Source organism: Saccopteryx bilineata, chromosome 6 (genome assembly GCF_036850765.1).
Source record: "Saccopteryx bilineata isolate mSacBil1 chromosome 6, mSacBil1_pri_phased_curated, whole genome shotgun sequence".
Taxonomy (NCBI): domain Eukaryota; kingdom Metazoa; phylum Chordata; class Mammalia; order Chiroptera; family Emballonuridae; genus Saccopteryx; species Saccopteryx bilineata.
Window position 1 is genome coordinate 200,019,472 of NC_089495.1, and position 27,386 is coordinate 200,046,857.

Below are 27,386 nucleotides of genomic sequence, written 5' to 3' on the forward strand. Positions count from 1 at the left end.
GAAGCTCCAGTCACCTGTGGCGGTAACTGGTTTGATCGTGCACCGTTCATAGGATGCTTCCCCTTCCCCATCTCATTTTCTCTCCATGGTACTTCTAGAGTCTTCTCCCTCTTTCTCTCAGTTTCTGCTCCTGGGGACTCCCAAGTGAGGCAGGTGATATTAGCATTAGCCGTTTACCAGGACCTGGTTATGCTCCGGGCATCCCCAGAAGTTTGACATGAAGCCACCGAGTCCCTAGTCACCCTGAAAGGAGGGTGTCCCAGCCACAATTTGCCACATGAGGACACCAGGGCTTAGCGAGGACTTCCTAGGGGCCCAAAGCAAGTACATTGGAAGAAGACTGGCTCTTTCCCCCATATCTGAGGCCATGCTCCTAAGAGCAGGGACTGGAGTTGGGTCTGAGCTACCTCTACTTAACCCCTGCTGAGCAACCCAAGGCCTGCCAATGCGAGATGCTTTGTAAGCATGTCCAGGCATTAAATACTGAATCCCCACTATGGCAAAGTAAATCCTTTTACATAGGTTATCTAACATCATCATTGTAACAGCTGTGGGAAGCAGCTACTATTACTATCTTCTTTACTTCATAGGTGGACCCCAAGGGGGTAAGGGACCTCCCAAGACCACATGGCTAGGGGTGGAAGAAGCCTGAGTCTGTCTCCAGTCCACCACAGGGATGGATGATGGTGGCGGTCAACTGGGCCAAAAAAACCGAGGAGGGAGAACTGGAAGCCACGGCTTACCCTGCTGGCAGCTGGGCGCCCGCGCGTCGTCCCATCTTGGAAAGCATCTCTGTCACGGGCGGGGTAAATGGGTCTATTCCTGGTAAATTATCTGCTAGCCGGCAGCTCCATCCATCTGCTCATTAACACAATAAAAAATATATCAAATGAGCCTTCTGAATCCCAGTCCCGGGAGGACCAACTACATAACTTGGAAACGACCCTTCGGTAAGTCTGATCAAAGTCTGGTTGTGTCATAATTAGAAATCATGGCCTCTTCCTCCGGGCTCGGGGCTCATAAACAACAGTTGGTGAGCTTTTTTATTTGCGTCAGACCAAAAACCTAGACAGATCCATTTTGTCCTCATTTATACCGCACTCCCCCTTGTTTCAATGGGGAAAGCAGTGGGAAGCTGAGGGCTTGCCCTGGGAGACCCATTGGCTTCGAGTCTGCAGGAGGCGAGATGTGAGGGGGTGGGGAGCATATATTCAAATAAGCCCACGGACCGCCCACACACCAAGACGGACACTCCCCTTAGAGGGCAGGCACCAGCACCAGGCCCAGGGCTAAACAGGAAGGAATCTGTTATGCTCTCACGGAGGTCCCCACAGCAGGGACCGATGAGAAAGGGGTATGGTCAGGGTCAAACACTGGAGACCACAGATGGGACTGACCTTCCAAAGACCCCGTGGGCAAAGGAGGGTTGGCAATAGGGAGGTTTAGCTAGAGTACCAGGGGTTCCTTCGTTGAACCATTCAATAAATACGTATTTATTGAGGACCTACTACATGCCGACACTGTGCTGCTAAGCCTGGGGATTGATGGTGAATAAACAAGACCGTGCCTGCCCTTAAAGACCGTACAGAACCATGAGGAGGGGGGTCCATCCTGGCAGAGAAAGTCAAGTCCAGAGCCAGACAGGGCGAGGCTGCACCTCCAAAGAGGAGGGGTGTGGGGCAGAGGCCAGGCTGACCTCGCCCCCAGAGCTGAGAACAGACAGTCTTCATCCTCCCAGACTCTCCAGGAATATCCTGCACATCTGGAAACGCAACTCGCTGATCCAGCTGTGGCCTCCCAGCCCGTCTTCCTCCTTGCCCTCATACTCTCATGTACTGGATATTGGTGCCCAAGAACAGGAAGTCCTAGGAATGACAAGACAGAACAGCACGGTCAGAGCATCCTCTACTCCAAAGAGACGCAGCTCCGATTTAAAAGGAGGCCCACGTCTGGGGAAACGCAAGCTCTGCCCGAAACCAGGTCAGCGCATAAATCGCGAGTGTGCCTCTGTCCCCACGGTCTCCATAAAGCACAAGTTTTTGCCAGCTCCCTTCTCTGAGGTGGTGATTTATCTGCCATTTCCCAAGCTGCTGCTTCCTGGCAGGCCTCATAAATGTCCTTTGTGTCACCTAAATGTTCTCTCCTCGGCGAGTAACACAAAATTGGGAGCTGCTGGGGTTTACAGCTCCTACCACCTCGTAGGTTTCCATCAACCAAAGGGGTGGGAATTCTATTCTTTCCCACAGTGACACATCCCTGCCTTTGGGCATCAAACAAACAGACAGAGTTGCCCTCAAAATTCTGATGAATATGATAGCATATGCTAAATCTCCCAATGACTTTCCATGTGCCAAGCTAGGCCAGAATTCTTCATACTTGGCCTCTCATCTCCACAAGAGGCCCAGAGGGTTTGGGCTATACCCCATTTTACAGATGAGAAAACTGAGGCCAACTGCATGAATTGTCACTCAGTCTTTGCTTTGAATTTTTTAAAAAATGTTTCTTAAGTGAGAAGTGGGTAGGCAGAGAGACAGACTCCCGCATGCACCTGGACCGGGATCCATCTGGTAAGCCCACTAGGGGGCAATGCGCTGCCCATCTGGATCTGTTGCTCTGTTGCTAGGCAACTGAGCTGTTTTAACACTTGAGGTGAGGCCTTGGAGGCATCCTCAGCGCCCAATGCCACCTTGCTCCAACAGAGCCATGGCTGCAGGAGAGGAAGAGAGAGAGGGAGGGAGGGAAGGAAGAGGGGGAAGGGTGAAGAAGCAGATAGTCGCTTCTCCTGTGTGCCCTCATTGGGAAGCGAACCTGGGACATCCACATGCCGGCTGACACTCTACCACTGAGCCAACCAGCCAGGGCCCAGTCTTTGCTTTGAACAACGAACAGTCTGACTCCTGAAAATAAATGCTCAATGGTCGTTGGGTGTTGAGTATCTTTGTATCCAAAAGACTTTCGGATGTTTGGTTTTCAAATATACCAGCTGGTTGGTCTTTCGATGTTCCTGACCACTCTGCTGCCGTTCACTCACTTCCGCAGCCATTGTTGCTGGATGTCAATGAGGTACTGGGCACGAGGCAGCATCTCCCTTAATGCTCCCAAGCCCACCGTCCCAATCCTCCCGTCTCACAGATGCTATTCTGGAAAGATAGTCTGAACTGTGTGGCACAGATGGGCCATGAAATGCCCAATCGGAAGAGCGGAGAGAATAGTGAAGAATCAAACATATTTCTTGATATTAAAATAGTTAAGTAAATGACAGATCATCTGATGGATGGGACAGTACTTTACATTGGGCAGGGGTGGGGGAATAGATTGCCACAAAAAGAAAAAAAAAGAAAAAGAAAGAAAGCATGTATGAGTACTAGCAATGCAACTATTCAAAACACACAAGGAATTTTTTGAATGCTTAGAGAAATAAAAAACACTGAAGGAAGTATGCTAGAATTCAGAAGATGGGCGGATACGACAGCAATGGGTCTATAAGGGGTGCATACCAAACATATACTTATAACGAAGGTCTTCCTCTTAAGAACTTATAAGAAAGTTTTAAAAGTTACAAATGACTTAAAAATTGGCCTGTTGGTATATCTAGGATTGCAGTATTTTAAAATGAGCTAGTCTTGAGGTTACCCCGGGTAACTCATGGTGGTGGTAGGGTGGGGGCAGACTGTGTCAACTACCTTCTGCTCCAATAAAAGTGCCACTGCTGAAGGACATGTGTATGGCTTAGTGGCACCTAGCCATGCAGGTCACATCCCACCCCGGGTCCAGGCTTCCCAGCTCACCCACTGAGCTTTGGCCTCCAAACCTGGAATGCTAAACAATCCCCGTCCCCAAATCCTCCGAGGCCCCTGCACCCACTGACCTGGTGGATCTGGAGAACAGGATCGTGGAGCTGAATACGTTTCAGCAGAGGAAGGGGGAAGCCTTGTGCCAGTTTATCTGAGGTTGAGGCACGACATTGAGAGAGATTCGTTAACAAATAACAATTGTAGACAAAGTTACTATTTAAAAAAAAATACCTCTGTGCAAACTCTATACATAGTATATTCTCATTTAATTATTACCAAAGACTGTGAGGTAGATATGATTAGTTTTCTCATTTTACAGATAAGGCAATTGAAGCACAGAGTGGCCAAGTAATTGATCCTAGGTCACAGAGCTAGAAAGGGGCAGAAGTAGGGTTTAAACCCAGGAAGCCTGCCACAGGAGCCTGAGCTTGTAGCCACGAGCTATCTGGAAGGAGTGGTAGATATGGGCCAGGATACACCCATGATGAGAAGCTGTGGGCATCTGCTCTTGCCCTCCACCCCATCTTCCTCCCTATTGCAGCCAAATGAAGCGCAGCCTCATGGAAACAGGGTTTAGGTCTTTACGCTTTTTTTTTTTTTTCTTGACTAGAGAGCTGGCTATTGACTCAGAAATGTGAATTCAGAGGTGGGCTGTCTTGTGCTCTCTATAGTAACCTGATCCTTAGTCTTTCACTTGCCACTTCAGGGTGCGGGGGGGCACTTCTGTGAGTCGGTCCTTCTCTTAGAGAGAGTTTCCTGTGCTCCAAAGAGCTGCCCCAGTCCCCAGCCCTCATTAAGCCCTGGAGGGAGATGAGGTTGACTTCAACACTCCCATTGCAAAGACAGGCCACTGATGCTCATAGAGAAGTGACTCGTTGAAGGTCTCATAGCCTGCAGGGGAGCCCTGTTTCTCAACTCCAAGTCCAGCTCTCTTTCCCCCCAAAAGTGGTGTTCACGCTTGACTTGGAAAAATCCACAGCGATTCATACTTACCATTGACCTCTGGGTAGAGATTGTTGAGAATGTAGTAGTTGAGCAGCGCCTCTAACAGCTCCACCTGGTGGAAAACAGGAGAATGGTACATGTGGTCACTGTTCACCTGGCAGAGAACACAGTGACCACATGCGGTGTTTTGCCCACCAATAAACCTCCACACAGCCACCCAGGAGGTGGAGTGGTTCTGTATGTGCTGACATGGCCAAAGGCTTGAAAACAGCAAATTTCACAGAGATACCTGCATCATTCTACTATATGATAAAACTGTTTTGAGAAGTACACTTATATGTGTGCAAAGGACAGAAAAATATTGGAAGACTACAAGCCCAACCATCTTTCCTCTAGGAAGAACATCAAGCTTTGACTTAGCCTTATCTTAAGTATTTAATGTTTTATTTTTTACAGTGAAGGTGTTTTCCTGAATTACTTGTGTAACAAATAAAAATTAAGCAACACAACTTTTAACACTCCCTGTGTGCCAGGTATAGAGCTCAGAGCATTACATATATCTGCTTTAATATCCACAGTAATCCTTTTAAGTTGACATCAATGTCCCCATTTCACAGCTAAGAAGACTGAGGTCAACAGAATGAAAGTGGATTGTTAAAAACTAGGAAGCAGGGGCAGAATTTGAATTCAGGTTTATCTGATTCTATAGCTCTTGCTTTTCATATCCTATGTTCCAAAAACTCGGTGAATAACTTTTTTTTTGAATCTTTATATATGTTTGACTCCCTAGAACATTTTTACATGCCACGCACAGACACAATGGTAGTGTGTCAGTATTGACTTTATTCTCTGAAAGGGTCATCCTGTGGGCAGTGTCTCTCTCCACACTGATTTATGTCCTCTTCATAAGTACTTAATGGAAAGTCTTGGGAGAGGAGAACAGGGTTGGGGTGGTCAGAGGAAGTCACTATCCCTGGGACGGTATAGAGCAGGGGTCAGGAAACTTTTTGGCTGAGAGAGCCATTAACGCCACATATTTTAAAATGTAATTCCATGAGAGCCATACAATGACCCGTGTACGTTAGGCATTATCCAATAAAAATTTGGTGTTGTCCGGGAGGACAGCTGTGATTGGCTCCAGCCACCCACAACCATGAACATGAGCGGTAGGAAATGAATGGACTGTAATACATGAGAATGTTTTATATTTTTAACGTTATTATTATTTTTAATAAAGATTTGTCTGCGAGCCAGATGCAGCCATCAAAAGAGCCACATCTGGCTCGCGAGCCATAGGTTCCCGACCCCTGGTTTAGAGGAAAACAACTACTATAAGTTAAAGTCTTCCTGTTTCCTCCTCGACCTGTAAGAAGGAGCTGCCATCAGCCCACTTCTCTCTTTGCAGAAATTTCCCCGTGATTGCTTCTGTCCACACCAATTTCCCTACTCTCTTTCTTCCTTTGATAGGGGTCTATTTCACCACTTTTCCTCTTTATGGAAATCATCTCTTCTTGGTTTTGAATGCCCAGAGATCAATTTGTCTTGTTTTAATAACAGAGTCCCTATTTCCATCCCCCCCCCCATCCCCAGGGGAGCCTTCCTGTCCAATTTCAGTCCAGATTGTTGAGGATTGTAAATTCTGGCTCCAGGAAACACATCCTTGGCCGGTTAGCCTTGTCGAATTTCTGGCCACAGTGATTGGCTAAAGAATGGGCCTGTGGCTAAGACTGATCCAATGAGAATGAGCACAGGGATTTTTTGTTTTAATTTTGTAGGTTAAAAAAAAAAAAAGAAAAGAAAGAAACTACAGGAAATGTAGGCAGTTTTCACCAGATGGGAATAAGCTGCCTGAGAATGAAGCCAACAGAGATAAGAGCAGACAGAGGGATGGAGAGAGCTTCTTGATGCATTAATCTGAGCACTGGAATCCCGTTATGCCTGAAATTGCTAGCCCGAGTTTTCTTTGTCGTTTTTTGTTGTTGGTTTGTTTTTTAATTATGTGATTCTATACATTCCTCTTGTATGCTTAAGATATTTTTAGTTGGCTTTCTGTTCCTTGAAGTTAAAAGAATTTGGTCCAATAGAAGATTTAATTACATATTGTTTGATATCGGGAGGTAACTTCTGCTTGGCCCTATGTTTTGTGTCCTCGAGAGCTTCGACTTTTCTAGGGCAGAGAGCAGCTCTCCGCCTTTCCTAGTTTCTACTCCAGACGCCACGGCATTGCTTAGTAAACGCTCTGAATTAATTAATATGCCACTCATTTCATAAATAAGAACAGCAGTAACTTACATTGAATGCTCCAACTTTAGATTCCTTCAGTTTCACTTGTACCCTATAATGGATCAGAGATGATGCAGAGATGTGGGTATTATGCCCATGGGAGATTTAAGCATTGGTGGTGGGGGGTCCCCAGAAAGAAGGAGGCACTGGCTTGAGAAGGCACGGGACTAAGGGTGGGGGAGGCATGGGAAGTGAAAAGATGACTGAGTAACCAATAACAACGATATAACCTCAGTGGGAAGACTCGAAGAAGGCGGGGCGGGGGTGGTAGTGTAAAAGAGTTCGATCTTTATCACTTCAGGACAGCTGATGTTTCAAATTCATAGACAAAGAAAAAGCAGTATTGGTAAATTCTGTAAAAGTTTGGAGGTCATGGGGGTTAGGGGGGAAGGAAGTTTGTAGAAGCAGGGCCACTGGGGCAAAAGATTTTGGCCAGCTGGGGTAAAACTTAAGTTTCCCTTTCAAATGGTGGGCTCCCAACATTGATAGGAAGACCTGGTCACATCCCCACCTCCAGCTACTGAGAATCAGTTACAGTGCCAGACAGAGCAAGCCCAGTTGTGCGCCCCCATGTGGGTGGGAGGCTGACTTACTTTTCTGGCTTCAGGAACCCGGTGATTCTGCTGGTGTTGAAGGTCAACGTGGCGGATACATTAGTGGCCTGGAAATTCCAGTAGAGGGAAACAGGTCTGAATGTATAGGAAGGATAATGATGAGGGCCAGCTGTCTTTTCTAAACAAACAGCTCAATGAATTAAAGCAGGAACTCATCTCAAGGCTAAGATTCATCCCTAACAATAATAATAATAATAAAATTATGTTTTAATTTAAAATATATTTATAACAAAAAATTTCACAACAATATCAAATTGCCAGTATAGCAATTAAGTGCAATTACCCTTCTGGAAATTTGTCTTGTTGAGTTTCAAACCTAAAATAAAAGAGCAAAATTCTCCATCCAGAGAGTGGGAGCCCCCAAAGGCTTAGAATCCTTTCCCTATAGACAGGGTCCATTGAGAAAGGAGAAACTCTCAATATTGAACTCAGAATTTAATTCAGAGAATTGGTATACAAGTGATGGAATTTCTGAGAAGCCACATAAAGAGTTGCAGAGGCAACTCAGTGATGAGCAGAGACATACATTAAGCAGAAAAATCTGCAAACAGCTGAATAAGTATATTTATAACACAATGCAATGAAGAATAATAGAGTGCTACCAAAGAAACATGACAAGCGGTGCAAGGTAGATTGGGGTCAGGGTGATCAAGAAAGGCCTCTCTGGGGAAGTGGTATTTAAGCTGGCACCTGAATGAGTCAGACAGGAAGTCAGTGGAGGGAAAAGCACAAGGGACAAAGGAACAGCATTTGCGAAAGCAAACCTTACCACACCAAGCTGGAAGACGGGCTCCCTGGCAGAGCTGGGCAGGAGCACAAAGGCTTCAATCTCCATCTGGGGGGCCAAAGACAGATTCCCAGGGCTGAAGGTCAGGGCGGGGGCAGAGACCACTCTTCCCTGGAGCTCCAAGTTCATGTTGGGGTAGCGTCTGTATAACTGGGGGCAGAATGAGGAGATTATGTCAAGAGAAGGAAACATGCAAGTTTGCTGGGAGAGCCTGGAGGAAGTCGGATAAACTTGAGAATGCTTTCTGGTCGATTTTATTTCCATAAAATGCTCTACGCCTTTTCCCCTTAGCAGTATAACGGGACATCTTTCCTTGTCAGACATACAGGGTCTGCACCATCTACTGCATGCCTGCATTGTATTCCATTGTGCAAGGGTACTGTCATCGATCTGACCCTGTAGGGCATCAGGCTGTCTCTGGGGACTGACATTATAGTGACTACTCTCCATAAACCCTTGGCAATTATTTGGAGAAATACATTCCTAGAAGTGGAAATACTGAGTCAAAGGGCAGTGATTCCGTCAGGAACTGCTAACCTCTTCCCCAGAAAGAAAGGTTGGACCAATTTCTTTCACTCCCCACCCTTTCTGCACACCCTCAGCACAGCCAGGTAACTATATATATATCAGAGATCAGACACTAATGTTATTGAAATATGACACAACTAGAGACCCCCATTTCAAAAGTGCTCTTAACTTTCTGTTTAACTAGAAGTAGGTACAGGATTCAATTTGGGGCAAGACTGTTCCTTTTGTCGAGGGGGGGGAAGTTGGTGAAAACACAACAGTCCCATGGGCCTTTTGGTTAGGCAAAGATAAAATCTACATCCTATTGTAAAAGTTGGGGAGGTAAACCTCTTTGCTAAGAAGGTAGGCTGTGTTGCTTCTCTGCCAGGTTGAATATGATGCAAGCAGGAAGCAGGAGGGAGAATTTGCTCCTCTTTCTGAGGCTAATGTGATGTTGGAGCCAGCACATGGTCAAGGGCCCTCCAAAGCCAGCCGGGACAGTATGGCGGCAGGTTGGGCTATCGTGGGGCTCTGTGAAGAGAAAGAGTCTGTAGGGGGCGCCTCGTGGAAGGACATAGCCCAGGCACTGCAGGACTTGAAGTTTAAAAAATTTCCCACTTTTATAATTCCTCTCAGCCATCTGCAAGGTTTCTGCAAGGCATGCTAAACATTATAGCCTTTCTGAGCTGTGTTTCAGGGGGACTCAGAGGTGGGGGGGAGGACAGGTGGATTTTTATGGGCTTAAATGAGATGCCACTCACGAAGAGCTTAGCCCAGTGATGACAGAGCCACACGGTTATTCACTGCAACACGGGTGTAGTCAAAGACTGAAAACACCTTCATGCCCTCCCATGGGAGACTGGGTAAACAACCTCTGGTCTATCTTACAATGGCAGACTGGTCCCCATGAAAACCAGAGTGAGGAAGATCTTTATCTATCTGCTTAGAATGACCTCTGGGTACAGTAAAGGAAAAAATAAGATAGGAAATGATGGTATAAGATGCTCCCAGTTACGTAAAAAGAGTGGGAAAAGACATAGATTTGTTTGTATGTACATAGAGCGCTCCGAGAAGGATATATACACGCTGATAATTTGGTAGACTCAGCATGGGAATTGGCTGGTTAGGGGACAGGAGTAGACATGAGACTTCCCATTCTATAGCCTTTTATGTCATTTGAATGTTGAACCATGAGAATTTATTACACAGTCCAAAAATAATTTTTAAAGCACCACGGACAGTGTCTAGCCCCTTCTTATCCCTTGGGATTCTCAGAGAGAACCAATACAACACTGGGCAGCCTGTGGTCCCAGGAGTCCCAGGGCTCTGGCAGGTATGATTTGGTCTCTGAAGGGAAGACAGTCTCAAAGCCCGCAGCACTTGGGCCTTCACTGTGGGGGGCTCGCTGCTGCTCTTCTGACTCTTGGTCAAACTGAGAGGAGCATGTTTTTTGTTTGTTTGTTTTGTTTTGTATTTTTCTGAAGTGAGAAGCGGGGAGGCAGAGAGACAGACTTCCACATGCACCCGACCACGATCCACCCAGCATGCACACCAGGGGGCGATGCTCTGCCTGTCTATGGCATTGCTCCATTGTAACTGGAGCCATTCTAGCACCTGAGGCAGAGGCCATGGAGCCATCCTCAGCCCCTGGGCCAACTTTGCTCCAGTGGAGCCTTGACTGCAGGAGGGAGAGAGAGAGAGAGAGAGAGAGAGAGAGAGAGAGAGAGAGGGAGAGAGAATGGGGAGGGGTGGAGAAGCAGATGGGTGCTTCTCCCGTGTGCCCGGCTGGGAATTGAACCTGGGACTTCCACATGCCAGCTGACACTCTACCACTGAGCCAACCGGCCAGGGCCAGGAGCATGGGGGTTTTAAAGAGAAGTCCTACGGCCAGTTGCCACCTACCCAGGGCTGGCAGAAGCCTTACCAGGGGGACAAAGGAACGAAAGGACTTGGTGGTCAGTCGGATGTTAGACGTCTCTGGAACCTGCAGTAAAAAGACACAAAGAAGTTGAAGGTGAAGGTCTAAACAGAGAGGGGGATGTCGGGAGGGGTGTGTAGGCCTGGGACTTCTTGAATGCCCCTGGTTACCACGGCCACGACAAGGTGCCTGTCCCGGATCCAACACAAGTACATGAGTCCGCAAGTCTCTCTGCTCTCCTTGGGGCACGGGTGTCACGTGGGACCCACTCAGAGGGATCATGAAGGTGAGATGTGCAGTCACACAGACCGAGGTTTGGCTCCTGGCTTTGTCACTGGGTGGTCTCAGGCCACCCCCTTCACCTCTCTGAGCTTCAACTCCCTCACTTATAAAATGGGTTATTAATAGTTCCCACCTATCACAGTCATTGTGAGGGCTCCGTGAAATGGTAGGTACAACGCATCTGGCGCAAGGTCTAGCATATGGTGAGTACTCAATAAAACACAGTTATACGATTCCATTCACAAAAGACAGGGCTGCACCACAGGGGGGGGGTGGGGGGTCGGAGGTGATGACAGAACGGAAAAGCTTGCGCATGTGTGGGAAATCACTGGAAGGGGAAACCGTCACTCAGCCCTCCACCAGGTGGCCCCTGATGAATTACCAGGGGAAGCTGGATCATCCAAACTGGACCGCCCTGTTTCCCCCACCACCCTGACATTGTTCACGAGCTCCAAGAGCTTTAAGAAATAACTCTCTGAAACTCAGAAATGTTAAAGAGATGAGACACAGTAAAGATACAGTCCACTATAAAATGTAGTATCCCTTAGACAAAGCCACATTTGAGAGAGTTGTTCTGGGGGTAAGTGCTGGGAAGACTCTGTCTCTCTTTTTCACCGTGAATCACGTACCCTTTTCACTTTGGCTCCCACACCGATCTGTGATCTTTAAAACATCAATTTATGGGTCCAGTGTCTTCATAATTGTGCTTTATTTATCTATTATTTTTACAGAGACAGAGAGTGAGTCAGAGAGAGGGATAGACAGGAACAGACAGACAGGAACGGAGAGAGAGGAGAAGCATCAATCATTAGTTTTTCGTTGTGCGTTGCAACACCTTAGTTGTTCGTTGATTGCTTTCTCATATGTGCCTTGACCGCGGGCCTTCAGCAGACCGAGTAACCCCTTGCTGGAGCCAGCGACTGTGGGTCTAAGCTGGTGAGTTTTTTGCTCAAACCAGATGAGCCTGCGCTCAAGCTGGCGACCTTGGAGTCTTGAACCTGGGTCCTCTGCATCCTAGTCTGATGCTCTATCCACTGCGCCACCACCTGGTCAGGCTTGAGCTTTGTTTTTTAACTTGGTCTTTATTTATTTTTTTTTTAAGTTTTTTTTAAATTTTATTTTATTTATTCATTTTTAGAGAGGAGAGAGAGAGGGAGAGAGAGAAACAGAGAGAGAAGGGGAGAGGAGCTAGAAGCATCAACTCCCATATGTGCCTTGACCAGGCAAGCCCAGGGTTTCGAACCGGTGACCTCAGCATTTCCAGGTTGACGCTTTATCCACTGCGCCACCACAGGTCAGGCAACTTGGTCTTTACTTACTATTCTGTGTAACTTTATGCATTTCATTCACTAAAATATATTTTTTAAAATCTCCACAAACCATCAGAATGAGAGAAAATATGAGTTAAAATAACAGATTTAGATTGGCAGGAAAACAAAACACAAACTAGCTGTAAAGTCTTCCACAGTTGTTACAAGAGAGAAAGAACTTTGAATTTTTTTTTTTTTTGAGCTTCCTGGCAGCCAAAGTGAAAAGGGAAATTGTACTAACATATTTTTGCTGTCCTTGACCTTTTTTTCTTAGTCATAATTTATTATTTCACTGGTGTGAATGGGATAGAAAGGAAAGAAGGAAGGGAGGCTAGGTTACACTGTCATTTGTAAGCATTATTCTGTCACCATCCTTACCACATCATCTGTGACGGAGAAGTTCAGGTACCCGGCCTCATGATACACTAGGCTGGCGGTGTTGAAGACATAATCAGAGATGGCAAAGTAGACCATTCGGTCGTGTTCCTCAGGAAGGCTCATGACAAGAGCAAGGAAGGGAACTGGGGAGCGATGCTCACGGTTAAACATTTCAGCCTGGAGAGAGAAAATAGAGTCCATTGGAATTTTCAAAGTTGATCCCAGGGCTGGACATCTGAGCTAGGTAGTCAATTATACAGCCTGATGAGGGGGCACTGCCTAGAGCTACTGCCTAAAACTCCACCATTAAAGATGTTTTTCGCCTGACCAGGTGGTGGCGCAGTGGATAGAGCGTCGGACTGGGATGCCGAGGACCCAGGTTTGAGAACTCGAGGTCGCCAGCTTGAGCACGAGCTCATCTGGTTTGAGCAGAAGCTCACCAGCTTGGACCCAAGGTCGCTGGCTCGAGCAAAGGGGTCACTTGGTTTGCTGAAGGCCCACGGTCAAGGCACATATGAGAAAGCAATCAATGAACAGCTAAGGTGTCACAATGCGCAACGAAAAACTAATGATTGATGCTTCTCATCTCTCTCCGTTCCTGTCTGTCTGTCCCTGTCTATCGCTCTCTCTGACTCTCTCTCTCTGTCTCCGTAAAAAAAAAAGAAAAAAAAAAGACGTTTTTCTTTGGGTCAAAGTGTCGCATGTCCAGAATCGCCAGCTTTGGTATATATTAACCCACGAGACCTACTGGCCAGAGCCTCTGACTGACCTCATCCTCACGGTGGGCAAGGTGACGGACTGGAAGAGGGAGCGGAAATGACAAGGCCGGAGAGTTTTCAGACACTTGTGAGAGGGCCCAGGCTCCGGGAACACTCCCCACCACTCCACGTAGCCCTGCCCGCGACCCGGCTGGAACCACGGGGAGACGAGGGCAGAGCTGAAGCCAGGGGGACGTGGGGCTCCAAGAAAGAGCTGATCCTGAGGGACGAGTGCCCTGCTGCGGCAGGACCCACCCAAGCCCCGGCTCCAGGACCCTCACCTTCAACATCACGTCCAGCACTCGGGCTGTTGCCTGAGGGGCCTCCGTTAAGCTGTAGTCGATGCCAGCAAAGCTGTCGATCTCTGCTGTGACTGTGAACCAGGGGAGGGACAGATGAGGAGCCAGACATAGAGAAGGGGTGAGAGCTCTGAAAGACTTACACTCCTGTGACTTTCTTTTTTTTTTTTTTTTTAATATATATATATTTATTTATTTTTTTAATTTATTTTTTAATTCATTTTAGAGAGGAGAGAGAAAGGGAGAGAGAGAGATAGAGAGGGAGAGAGAGGAGAGAGAGAGAGACAGAGAGAGAAGGTGGGGAGGAGCTGGAAGCATCAACTCCCATATGTGCCTTGACCAGGCAAGCCCAGGGTTTCGAACTGGCGACCTCAGCATTTCCAGGTCGACACTTTATCCACTGCGCCACCACAGGTCAGGCCTCCTGTGACTTTCTTAAAGAGACTAGCTAGGTTCTCTTGTCCCCCTTGAGCCATGGGGGCGGGGAGACGCTCAGCTTGGTGTGTGACCGTGTTCCAGGGACATACACACACACACACACACACACACAATCCCACAATCCCATGCACACCTGGAATCTCATACTAAGGAAGCCACACTATGGGGAGAATTTCTTAACCAAGGGTATCGCTCCCTAAGTTTACAACTGAGGCTTTGATCTTAAGGGACACTGGCCTTCTAACAACACAAACCAAATAACCAGGAAGGTCAGGCGTATCAGAGGGCTCAGACACTTCCCCCTAAAGGTCAGGAGGAACAAGAGATCTATGCCTGGTCCTTCACTGGAGGGGATGTCAACAGTGAGTGTCGGGGCCTGGGGGCCATGCCACCAGAGGCCGCCTCAGACAATTCATCAGGAACTGTAATTCAAACTTCATGTGTGCACCCTCGATCCAGGGCCCCCAGTTTTGAGGACTGCTCTATGGGTACACGGACAAGTGCAGGCAGAGAGGGTGGCTGAGGCACTTCCTTCCCCATATTGGCAGCAGCAAAACAGGGCAACAAGCCCACGTGTCCAGAGTCTGGGGACTTCTGAAATAAACGAATACACACCCATAGGAAAGAATAAGGCCCAGCTATTAAAATGAGGTCTGTTACAACTCTCTTGGAAAACTGTTTGGCAGGATCTGATAACGCGGAAACCATGCAGACCACGTGAGCCTACCAATTCACTCGTAGGTATAATAACCCAAAGACATGCGTTCCATGAGCTAGAATATTCCTAGCAGCACTACCCATAACGGTTTCACACTGGAACTACCCAAATGACCTTCAACAGTAGAGTGGATAAACACATGGAGGGACATGGACACAGTGTCATACTACCCAGTGAGCAGAATGAATGAACTCACTATAGGCAACTATATGGATCAAACTCATTTTAAAGTTAAACAAAGAAAGTCTCTGTTTTTGATTAAAAAAAAAAAAAGACTCTGAATACAGCCAGGTCCCATCTGTGTACAAAATGCAAAACTAACCTTTGCTGGTCGATGCTGGGATAGTGGTTACGCTTGAGCAGTGGGTAGGGACAGAAGGAGATACAAGACGGCTCTGAAAGGCTGGTCGTATTCTGTACATTGATCTGGGAGCTGGTATATGGGTGTTCAGTTTGTGAAAACCCTTCAAGCGGTTCACTGATGAGGTGACCACTTTTCTCTAAGAATTAACTTCCACAAAAAAAGCTTTTAAAAATGAGCTCAGTTTATATGTGCTGATATAGAAAGATCTCCAACATATACAAGTTACAAAAGGATGCTGTCTATACTGTGTAGATGAATATATATTCACAATTCTGCATATACACATATATTCACGAACAAAAGGAATACATATGTGAATGTATGATTCATATACTCATGTATATGTATATGTGTATTTATATATGCAAAGAAAATATCTAAGAAGATATACCTAACTCAGAGGTTGCCTCTTAGAATAAAATTGGGGGAGAAAAAGGGACTTTTAATTTTTATTTTCTATAATTCTGTCTTATTTAAGGTTTTATACGTTACATGTATGCTTTTAGAAGAATGAATAGAAATAAGCCCTGGTTGGCTGGCTCAGTAGTAGAGCATAGGTCTAGTGTGTGGAAGTCCCAGGTTCGGTTTCTGGCCAGGGCACACAGGAGAAGCGCCCATCTGCTTCTCCACCCTTCACCCTCTCCTTTCTCTCTATCTGTCTCTTCCCCTCCCACAGCCAAGGCTCCACTGGAGCAAAGTTGGCCCAGACGCTGATGGCTTCATGGCCTCAGCCTCAGGCGCTAGAATGGCTCCGATTGCAACGGAGCAATGCCCCAGATAGGGAGAGCATCGCCCCCTAGTGGGCATGCTGTGTGGATTCTCGTCGGGTGCATGTGGGAGTCTGTCTCTCTGCCTCCCTGCTTCTCACTTCAAAAAAATACAAAAAATATATATAAAAAGAAAAGAATGAATAGAAATAAATTGTCTGGGCAGGGGCACCCTACCTGGCAGAGTTTGGAGATAAGGCTGTAGGTCAGAGGTCACCGATTCCTGGACAATTTCACAAATCTGAAAAAGATGGGAGAGAAAGTCCAGTGGGCTCCCTGGTGTAGGTCTGGCACTGTGCCAATTGCTTTTATTCCCATTATCTCACATATTTTCTCATTGATCATTTATTTTAGAAAAACACATAAGTACTTATTATGTGCCAGGTACAGAACAAACAGAAATAATCAGAAACATCGGCACCCAGCATGGACTCCTGGAGGATCCTCCTGGACCTTCCAAAGTTGATCCCAGGGATGGACATCTGAGCGAGGTAGTTCGGTACACAGCCTGATGAGGGGGCACTGGCTGGAGGTGCCGCCCGAAACTCTTCTCATGAAAGACGTTCCTTTGGAGGGGCTCTGGACTCCCAGAATTTAGAGGGGTATTTAGAGGGGAATAGCAGAGCTACATAGTAAGTGGATAGAGCTATCCAAATAAGTGTATACTTAATGTAGATACTTCTCAAATGTCATCACTTAACAGGTTGGCTGGATTGATCATGGTTCTCTGTCTCCCCTGATGCATTACAACATGGTATCCGGGCACTGGAGAAGCAGATTGGCATGTTTCCCAAACTCACCTAGACCCCAGGACCCCAGAATAAGAGAAGGCATACAAGGCAGTTTGCCACGCCCAATCGGCGAGCTGTGCCTGCTATTCCGATTCGACCACCGGGGGGCACTCAAAGTCAAAGCCGACGTAGATAGAGTGCAGGGTAGTGGGGGCCGGTGAGCAAGACCGAGCAGAGGGAGGGCGGAGTCTGCTTGGCCCCCGGCCAAGCATCGAACCATTCTCTGCTTTACAGGCGGGACTCAGCATCCAGAGACCTACTGTTGCCCCCAGCTTGCACACCAGCTCTGTGACCTTCAGCAGATGATTAGTCCTCTCTGGGCCTTGAGGACCCGTGTGACTTGAGCCCAGCCCTTGCGTGGTAAGCCCATCCTTACCTTGCTCTCCAATATTTTCTGGAATTTGGACTCGATCTGGTTGTGGAAGAGATTCAGCAGCCACCTGGGGGAATGGAGCGCAGGGCGTGGTCAGGCTGGGCCACAGGGAAAGCTCCGCCCTGGTCTCTGGCCAGGCCAGTCCCCAAGGGAGCCCTCCCTACCCCATCCCGGTACTCTGCTGTTTCCCAGGGTCTCAGCTCCCAGCACACTCACTGACCCAGGGCGGCTGGCATCCCAGGCCCCTGCTGGCCCCGAGCAAATTCAGTAGATTTGGAGGAGGGGCTTAAGAATCCACGTTTTCCTAATCAAGGACACTTGACTCCAAGAGACTTGCCCAAGGGCTTGTGTATTTTTCACAAACTCTCCTTTGGCTAAAAACCCTTGGGTTCCTCCGAGATCCAAATTTAATTTGCCTGATGGTAGTTCCCGAAGTTCTTTTGGTGGAAACATCGCACCAGGACCCCTGGATTGAATCTGCATCTGTTAACGCAGCAGTGTTCCCCAAAAATTATCTCCAGGCGTCCGTGAAGTGCTCATGCCTTACACCTGGAACCTTCTGCTTGACAGAGGCCGGGTCCCTGACAGGCTGGGCCGCAGGTTGCAGCCAGGGGTCGAGCCGGCCACTGTCTCAGGGTTGACCTTACCCCACACCTCCCGACATGTCCACGTCCACGTCACGGATGTGGCTGTTGCAGCTGGAGGCAGTGACCGTGGGCCTCCCTAAGGGCTCACTGCCCAGGACGAGGTGGACAGAAATGGTGATGCCCTTGACCTGCAGGTCAAAGGAGCCTTGTAGTTTCCTGGAGAAGAGAAGAGAAGCGAAGATGGACTCCTCGCCTAGGAGTCAGCCACCATTTGGGGAGGAAAGATGAAATATGAAGTCCAATTCTTACCTCAAAATAAATGGAGCTAGAGCAAAAATTTAATTATTAAAAATTATTACAGCCCTGACCAGGTAGCTCAGTTGGTTGGAGCATTGTCCCAGTATACCAACGGTTGTGGGTTTGATCCCCAGGCAGGGCTGTACAGGAATCAACCAATGAATGCATAAATAAGTGAAGCATCAAATCAATGTTTTCCTCTCTCTCTAAAATCAATCAATCAATCAAAATGTTGTAAATTATTACAAATATTTATTATAGAACAAGTTGTATTACAAAGACCATAAAAGAGCTATAAGAGAGCCTGGGTTCAAAGAAAACCAAATAGAAGGTGACGGAAGACAATTTGACTTTGGGTGATGGGTATGCAACATAACCAAATGTCAAAATGACCTGGAGATGTTTTCTCTGAATCTATGTACCCTAATTAATCAATGTCACCCCATTAAGATTAATTGTCTAAATAAAAAATATATAAAAAAAGAAAGCCCGGGTTCACTTATTTATAGTCAGGGATGGGCAAAGCCCTTCTAGACAGGATCCAAATCGCAGAAGTCTTTACTTCTCATGAAATGGTTGATGCAGTTGCCAGCACAGAAAATTAAACTTCAGTGAACAAAAGAATGCCATATGCAAAGTAAAAAAAAAAAAAAAAAAAAAAAAAGCATCGGAAGTGAGCCAAAAAGCTAATTTCCTTAATAGACGAGCTAATATATGAACTCGTTTTCTTAACATATGAGCTAATTTCCTTAATACACAAGGAACAAGCTTAGACTAATTAAGGACAAAACTACTGAAACGAAAGAAAAGAGATCAAAGATATGCTCAGGAAGTTAGACTGCAAATAAGCACATGGAAAGTTATTAAAAATTATTAAAAATAAAGATCACAACGATGCCTACCGAATGGATAGAACTCTTGAAGTTTTAACCCCCAAGTGCTCACGAAGGTACGCGCAAACAGAAGTCCCAGACCCCGGGGCTGGGGAACACCTCCGGACACAAATCTGTGGGGTCTGTCCTAGTTACCCACACGCATCGTTGGCTCAGTGATTTGACTTCCACGCCTTTACTCTGTGGCTCTTCTGGCCCAGAGATAAGTGTGAGGCAGCTCACTGAAATGTCATGAATAAGAGAAAAAAAAAAAAAAAAAAAAAAACCCACACAAAAAACAAAAGAGAGAGAGAGAGAAACAACCTACAGGCCAACTAGTAGGGACAGGTTCAGTAAGTCGTGGGCACCTATGCTATGCTGCCTTTAAAAAGAATAAGGCCAAAAGTGGTCTAGCTATACAACGGAATATTACTCGTCCATAAAAAGGGAATAAAGTCATGCATGATGCTTGTTGTAATGTGATGACTCTCAAAAATATTATGCTAGGCCTGACCTGTGGTGGCGCAGTGGATAAAGCGTTGACCTGGGAATGCTGAGGTCGCCGGTTTGAAACCCTGGGCTTGCCTGGTCAAGGCACATATGGGAGTTGATGCTTCCAGCTCCTCCCCCCCCTTCTCTCTCTCTGTCTCTCTCTCCTCTCTCTCCCTCTCTGTCTCTCTGTCCTCTCTAAAAATGAATAAATAAAATAAAATTAAAAATTAAAAAAAAAAATTATGCTAAGCCTGACCTGTGGTGGTGCAGTGGATAAAATGTCAACCTGGAACGCTGAGGTCGCCAGTTTGAAACCCTGGGCTTGCCCAGTCATATGAGAGTTGATGCTTCCTGCTCCTCCCCCCTTCTCTCTCTCTCTCTCTCTCTCTTTCTCACTTTCTAACTCCTCTCTAAAATGGATTAATTAGTTAATTAATTAAATTTAATTTAGAAAAATATCATGTTAAGTGAAAGAAGCCAACCACACAATGTGCCATATTGTCGTTGATATAAAATGTCCCGAATAGGCAAATCTATAAACAGAAGGCACTGATGGTTGTCTGGGGGTGGGGTGGGGGGACGGGGGTGATTGCTTTCTGTGTATGGAGTTATCTGCCGGGTGACCAAGCGCTTTGGGACTAAATACACATGGTGGTTGCAAAAAAGTTGTGAATGTACCAAATGCCACTGGCATGCATAATTTAAAATGGTCAGTGTTGCCCTGACCAGGTAGTTCAGTTGGTTAGAGCATCAACTCGATAAGCCAACATTGCAGGTTTGACCCCTGATTAGGGCAAGCGCAGGAACAGGTCAATGTTTTTCTCTCTCTCTCCCTCCCTTCCTCTCTCACTAAAATCAATAAAATAAAATAAAGAGTTAAAATGAAGCCACTAGGGTGGGCCCTAATCCAATCTGACTGGTGTCTTTATGAGAAGAGGAGTTAGGACAGAGACTTCCACGGCGCACGCGCACAGAGGGATGACCCAGGGAGGACACAGAGAGGGCGGCCATCTGCAAGCCAAGCAGAGAGGACGCAGAAGAAACCAGACCTTCTCACAGTTTCATCTTGGACCCTAGTGTGTGAGAAAAAAAAAATTCTGCTGTTTGGCCCTGGCCGGTTGGCTCAGCGGTAGAGCGTCGGCCTGGCGTGCGGGGGACCGGGGTTCGATTCCCGGCCAGGGCACACAGGAGAAGCGCCCATTTGCTTCTCCACCCCTCCCCCTCTCCTTCCTCTCTGTCTCTCTCTTCCCCTTCCGCAGCCAAGGCTCCATTGGAGCAAAGATGGCCCGGGCGCTGGGGATGGCTCCTTGGCCTCTGCCCCAGGCGCTAGAGTGGCTCTGGTTGCGGCAGAGCGACGCCCCGGAGGGGCAGAGCATCGCCCCCTGGTGGGCAGAGCGTTCCCCTGGTGGGCGTGCCGGGTGGATCCCGGTCGGGCGCATGCGGGAGTTTGTCTGACTGTCTCTCCCCGTTTCTAGCTTAAAAAAAAAAAATTCTGCTGTTTAAACCATCAGTCTGGGTCTGGGATACTGATATTCTGTTATGGCAACCGTGCACTGATGCACTGAAATCACCTTCCATCGGGGACCTTGCAGGTTCAATGTGTTAAGAGTTAGTGCCCGGGGAGCTGCCCTTGACCAGTGGCAAATAGGAGGATGGAGTCGCATATCTGCGTTGGGGTCACTCAGAGCTGTGTTCCATCCGCACTGTCTCCAGAGGGTCTTTTTTTTTTTTTTTTTTTTTTTTTTTTTTTTTTTTGGTAACAGAGACAGAGGAAGGGACAGACAGGAAGGGAAAGAGATGAGAAGCATCAATTCTTCATTGCGGCATCTTAGTTGTTCATTGACTGCTTTCTCATATGTGCCTTGACCAGGGGGCTACAGCAGACCGAGTGACCCCTTGCTCAAGCCAGCAACCTTGGGCTCAAGCTGCTGAGCCTTGCTCAAACCAGATGAGCCCACACTCAAGCCAGCGACCTCAGGGTTTCGAACCTGGGTCCTTTGCGTCCCCATCCAACGCTCTATCCACTGCACCACCACCTGGTCAGGCCAAAGGGTTTTTTTTCCCTTTCTGCCTCACTTCCCCAAAACCCTGGGATACTATCTTAGATCAGTTCTCGGAGAAAGTATTTGCGCTTAAACTCTTGCCTTAGGGGCTGCTGCTGGAGGAAGCAAACCAAGAAAACCCAGTATTATCTTAGGTAGCCTGCCCACAACCCCATCAGGGGGGCAGAAGATGGGAAGAGATTGGGCCACAGGCCAGGACTCAGAAGCTGGGGGGTTTCCGGGCTGGGGCTTCCTCCCTCCACCGTGTGGCCTTTCCAGTGAGCTAGGAACTCCTTGGACCCAAGAAGAACGAGAACAGGGCCAGGGCCAAGGGCCTCAAGAGCCCGGGAATGGAGCCAACTTACAGGAATGACTTGCGTGCCTTCCACCTGCCCTGGACCTGGATGAAGGAGTCAGAGATGGACAAACTCAGGCCCTGGCCAGGAAGCGGTGTCAAAGCAGAGCCCCGCAGCTCACAGCTGAGGATGTCCAGGCTGGGGAGAGAGTCATGGGGGCCGGCATCAGCCCCAGCTTGGTCCAGCCTAGTCCTGGCGCTCTCCCTCCCTCCCTCCCTCTCTGGGCCCCCACCGCTGCCCAGCCACCACGGGGCCCAGCAGAAGGGAGCCCCACCTGTGAAACTCATAGCGCCCACGTCCAACGTGATTGATCTTGAAATCCCCCTCGAAGTCAGGCAGCGTGATTCTGCGCAGCTCTCTCTGCAGGGCCACCAGCCCCTCCTTGGCCACTGTGGACAGGAAAAAGCTTAAGAGTCCGCCTAATCTGCCTGCCTCCTTCCCCTCCAATCCCTTCAGTGGCTCCCACCTGCTCTGAGGAGAACGGCTGACCTCCTTATTAACACTAATGACAGTTATGGGTTATTGAACCCATCTGCATACCAGCTGGCCTGAGCAACACTTCACCGCATTGCACGTGGTACGTGCCCATTCTATGGACGAGGAAACAGAGTGCCTGCGTCAGCAACTCCATGGGGGTGGGGGGAAGGGCTGTGCGCTTGGGTGGGAAGTTCTCTTTCCTGTCCTTCCTGGCATCTACCCTGCGCGGGAGAAACTATAAGGATTTTAGGGTTAGCATCGTGGCTTTGGCATCTTTCTAGCTGGGTACCCTTCAACAAGTCCTCAACCGTCACTTTCTCCATCTGTCAAAACGCAGTGATAGTACTTTCCTCGCGGAGGTGCCTGAGGATTAAAGGAGATCATCACGGAGCGCAGGGAGCTGGGAAGAGCCAGAGCACTCCTGGCTTGCTGCCAGACACACAGCAGGCGCTCGGTCAATGTCGGGAACAGCGAGGCGGGTTTGTGTATTAAAGATACAGAAAGGACCAAAAAGTCCAACTCTAGAGGATCAGTGAAATAAACACGGTACATTCACACGTAGAAAGGAACAGAAAGCAAATTTTGCATGATTTAGGGTTTCAATATATACAGGACCTTCTGTCCTGAAACACGAGGGAGCCGGATTCTTCCCTCAATGTGGGCATGTGTACACCGATGACCGACGGTCTGCCTTTTTCCAACTCGCATCCCTCCCTTTAGCAAATGCATGTGCTAGTCCCTGTGCCAGAATGCTGCACCCTTGTCTCTGGCTATCTCCCACTTATCTTTTCTACCTCACCTCACCTCCTCCAGGAAGACTTCCTTGGTTTTTCTCTTTCTGCCCCAAGCCAGTCCAGGTCCCCAAAAACTCTACCCAAGGGAATGTTATTACCCTATTTAGTAGACAAGGCAACTGAGGCTCCATGAATATGAGGAGCTTCCCTTGATCAATTATTGTGGCGAATGGTGTATAAATACCCCAGATCCCTTGCCCTGTGGGTAGATTAATTCTAAGGCATTCTTTCAGCATCTTTTATAAAAAGACTCCAACCTCTGTCCATTCTTTAATAAGTAAGGCACCTAAGGGGCACTAATCTTAAAGTAGTGCGAGGTAATTTCACAGTTTTTATACACATGTAACCACCACCTGACGGAGAGGTAGCCCCTTCCCAGCACCCAGCCGGTTCCCTGGTGCCTCTCCCGGGGCTCCATCAGCCTCCAGAGGTAACCACCATTCTGACTTCTAGTTCGCAGGCATATATTTTCAAACTTGAGCAAGAATGTTCGCGGTGGAATTGCTGCAGTCACTGGGTGGTAGCTGGTTTAATAACACCCCCCCCTACCCTTTCCGTTCTCACATTTCCTCTTCCCTGTGGTCTGTCTGTCCTGGGCTCATCTCCCAAACCAACTCCTTGCACCCAAATCCTTGTCTCTGTTGGCAAAGACAAGTAAGCACCTAAGTGACACAGTGGTTGGGTGACGCGGCCAGAGTCCGAGCCGGGGCCCCTTGGCTGGGAAGGTCACACAGCCCGAGGAAGAATGCCCTGTCTGTGCCCCGCTGTCCCCAGAGCAGGCTGGTGCCAAGCGGGTCAGCCAGTCCAGCCGACGGCCATCGCTTCTTACCATACTCCAGGCCCTTGTCTGTGATCCTGGCGACCAGGCCGGGGCTGGCTCCCGGAGCCCCGGAGGAGGACTGGAGCAGCAGTCCCAGCAGCAGAGAGAGCAGGGCCCTGGCTGAGGCCTCCATCCTGGATGCCTGGTGGGTGGGCCAGGACTACTACAAATGCAGGTGCGACCGGCCCCGCTTCCTTAAGTAGTTCGGCTCCAATGCGGAGGCCGCTTCCTGGAATCCGGACAGGAAGGGGAGGCACAGGGGCTGGAACCTAATTGCGACACTGTTGGGGTCACAGGTCACACTTAGAAACCCGTTGCTGCTGTCCCGGGGTCAGAGGGTGGGTTGGCCTGGCTCCAGGTGGCAATATCTGTCCACCCTTCCCACGTTCATTGCTAGGGAGGCCCGGTTTTACAGAGCGGGAAGCTGAGGTTCAGAGATGCCACAGCAGGCGCTTAAGATCACACCCCCCGCGGAGGGTGGAGCGGGAAGTCCAAGCCAGTCCGGCACCATCCAAATTCTCTCTTCCTTGTACTCGACTCACGTTTATTTAAAAAAGAACTATTTTCACCCTACCCCACCCCACCATGGGAAAACGGTGGTTTCGCAAACCTTGGTGGTAGTAAAATTTTCAGGAAGTTAACTTGGCAAATTATTAAACACCGGGTGCCCCAGCCATTGTGAAATGAAGTCAGTGTACAAATATGTCACTGCACCCAAGTGCCTGTGGCTGCACACTATGTGAAACAGGCAGGGGAGGAGAGGGACCCAGCCCAAAGTGTCCAACCAGAGGGCATTGGTTAAATTAACAATGATAAAGCCACTTAAAATGAGGCTGTAGAAATCAATGTATTTCTTGATCAGGAAAGAGTGGTCATGAGGGGGTCAGTTTTAATGGAACCATAGGGTGAGGTTCTATTTCTTTGGTCTATTTCCATGTTTGCCAATCAGAAAAACTCTTAGAGCCTGGACTGTGGTGGCACAGTGACTAGAGCACGAATTTGGAACACTGAGGTCGCTGGTTCGAAACCTTGGGCTTGCCCAGTCAAGGCACATATGACAAGCGATCAATGAACAACTAAAATGAAGCAACTATGAGTTGATATTTCTCACTCCTCCTCCACCTCTCTCCTGTCTCTGTAAAGTCAATAAATAAAATCTTTATAGAAAAACTCTCATTAAAGAAAAATTCTTGGGTAAGCAGGATTATGGGTGTTTTAAAAATCTTTTTTGCCTATGGTATTTAACATTTTATTGGGGGGGGCAGGGTCCTGGGGTCTATTGCATTTGTACCAAGTAAAGATGATAAAATTTTATTTTGAAAAACAAAATTTATAGTAGGGATCGTGCTAAATTCATAGAGCTTCCCCAGGACTCCTTATTTTTGTGAGATTTGTTCTACCCCCACCTCCAGGAAGCCTTCCCTGATCACCTGCACTTTTCCTCCGATTAGAGAAAGGACTTCCTCTAAGATCCCAGATTCCTCTGCACTTTCTCCATCGTAGCAGTAACCATGCTCTGCTTTTTTGTAATTGTGGTCCTTTAAAAATATGTACAAAAATTCTTTGATACTCCTCTTATCAAAATGTGGAATCTCTGTGCCCTCCCCTTGAAATCGTGTGGGTCTTTGTGATTGCCTCAATAAACTGAATGTGATGGAAGTCAGACGGTGTCTTCCCAGCAGGTCATGAAAGGCACTGGCATTGGGGTTAAGAGGGGAACTTCCCACACTGAGCGCAGAGAAGCTTGCAGCCTGGGCCTCTCTGCTCCTCGGTCATTGGCTGAGGTTTATTGAGGTCCTGCCTGTGGCCTCACGGGTCCAGATGTTCCTGAGGTCAGAGTTGAGAGCACTCGGCCACCCTGGGGACATCTGCTGTCTGGACTCAGCCTGCCCGGGGAGGAACCAGTGCTTTGCCGGGAATCAGGAAACCAGGTCCAACCTGGCTCAGCCCTGCCTGGCCACGTGACCCTCACAAGCCTTCTTTCCTCCCATGCTTCAGTTTCCCTCTGTAAAACAGAGCAGGACTTAGCAGGTGACTGCCATGGGCCTTGGAGAGGACAGTGTGGAAAGTGAGGGCCTCGTGGGGACACAGATGTAACTTCTGGTGGCTGTTTGAAGATGTCCCAGGCTGGGGGCCATTTGTGGCAGTGGGAGGTGGGGGGACAGGGAAATCCCCACAGCAATAAACTTTGAGCCATAGACCTGCCCTGGCCAGTGTGCCACGTGGCCCCAGGCCAGCCCTGCACCCCAATAGGTGCTCACCCTTGCTGCAGGTCCCTCAGTGACCCAGGTGACCCTGACCCCAGTGCTGGTCAGAACCCAGGCTGACCATCTACTTCCATGGAAGCCACAGCTGCTGCCACTCATCAAGGCCTACCGCAGTGAGAATGCTCTCCCTTTCCAAAGAGCAGTATTTATTGTGTTCTGATTACAGGAGTGTTGGTTGAAAAGAATTTAGAAAACCCAGAATTTGGAAACCACCGTGCTTGGAGTACTGAGTGGCACCCAGTGGACAGGTGTCGCAAGAGTGGACGGACACAATACACAAAACAGTGGAAGGTTGCAGGCATGGGCTCTGGGCCAGATGGCCAGGGTGTGAATCCTGACTCGCCCACTCGGTACCGCGGGCACTCAGTTTCTCTCTGTGGTTGGGCTCAGACAAGGGTCATCAGAGAGTACTGGCCGTGGCTGTGTCACTCCTGAACCCTCACGGTCTTCAGCCCCCACTGGGCTGGGACACGCTGACTCCATTTTTGCTCTTCAAGCTTAGGGACGCCAGTTTCCTTAAACCTTTTCCCCAGCTCTATAAATAAGCCCTTCATTTGAATCCCAAGGATCATCTGAGCTGCATTCTGGTTTCCTGCCTAGACCATGACTGACACAATTAGCACACCAATCTTTTGTAGCAAATGCCTTCCTCGTGTGGCGAGCTCTGAATTCTTTTCCTGAGTCTGCAGGTCTTGTGCAGGGACAGGGACTAAGAGAGAGAGAAAACTAAAAATACACAGCAACTCACGCTTTGTCACCAAAAGCGCCTTGGGGGGGCCACTGGGGAAGACTTTGTGGAGAGGTGGCATCCTGCTGCATCTTAAAGGGCACGTGGAGGTTTTGCTGATGAAGGAGCAGCTTATGCTGAAACAAAGAGTCATAAAATGGGAAGGACTGGCAGCAAGGAAGCCTGGGTCCTTGTCTGGGCTCCTCTCCTGATGGGCTGTGTGACACAGGGCAAACCATGCCCCTCTCTGATCCTCACCTTTCCGCCAAGTGCAAGATGAAGGTGCTGGACCAAGACAGCAGTTCTCAAATCCTCCAGGGCTCTTTATT

General features: G+C 48.2%; 1 protein-coding gene across 1 annotated transcript; it reads right to left on the minus strand.

Moving 5' to 3' along the window:
• Positions 1-1,011: 1,011 nt before the first annotated feature.
• On the minus strand, positions 1,012-24,279 carry LBP (lipopolysaccharide binding protein). The gene is made up of 15 exons (XM_066234570.1): positions 24,073-24,279; positions 22,247-22,361; positions 21,982-22,110; positions 17,974-18,129; positions 17,330-17,393; positions 16,340-16,403; positions 13,858-13,949; positions 12,819-12,995; positions 10,855-10,914; positions 8,406-8,573; positions 7,616-7,683; positions 7,032-7,074; positions 4,788-4,851; positions 3,869-3,945; positions 1,012-1,865 (listed from the first exon to the last, which is right to left on the minus strand). The coding sequence occupies exons 1-15, from the start codon at positions 24,194-24,196 to the stop codon at positions 1,821-1,823; spliced, it is 1,446 nt and encodes a 481-aa protein (XP_066090667.1). The 5' UTR covers positions 24,197-24,279; the 3' UTR covers positions 1,012-1,820.
• Positions 24,280-27,386: the final 3,107 nt, after the last annotated feature.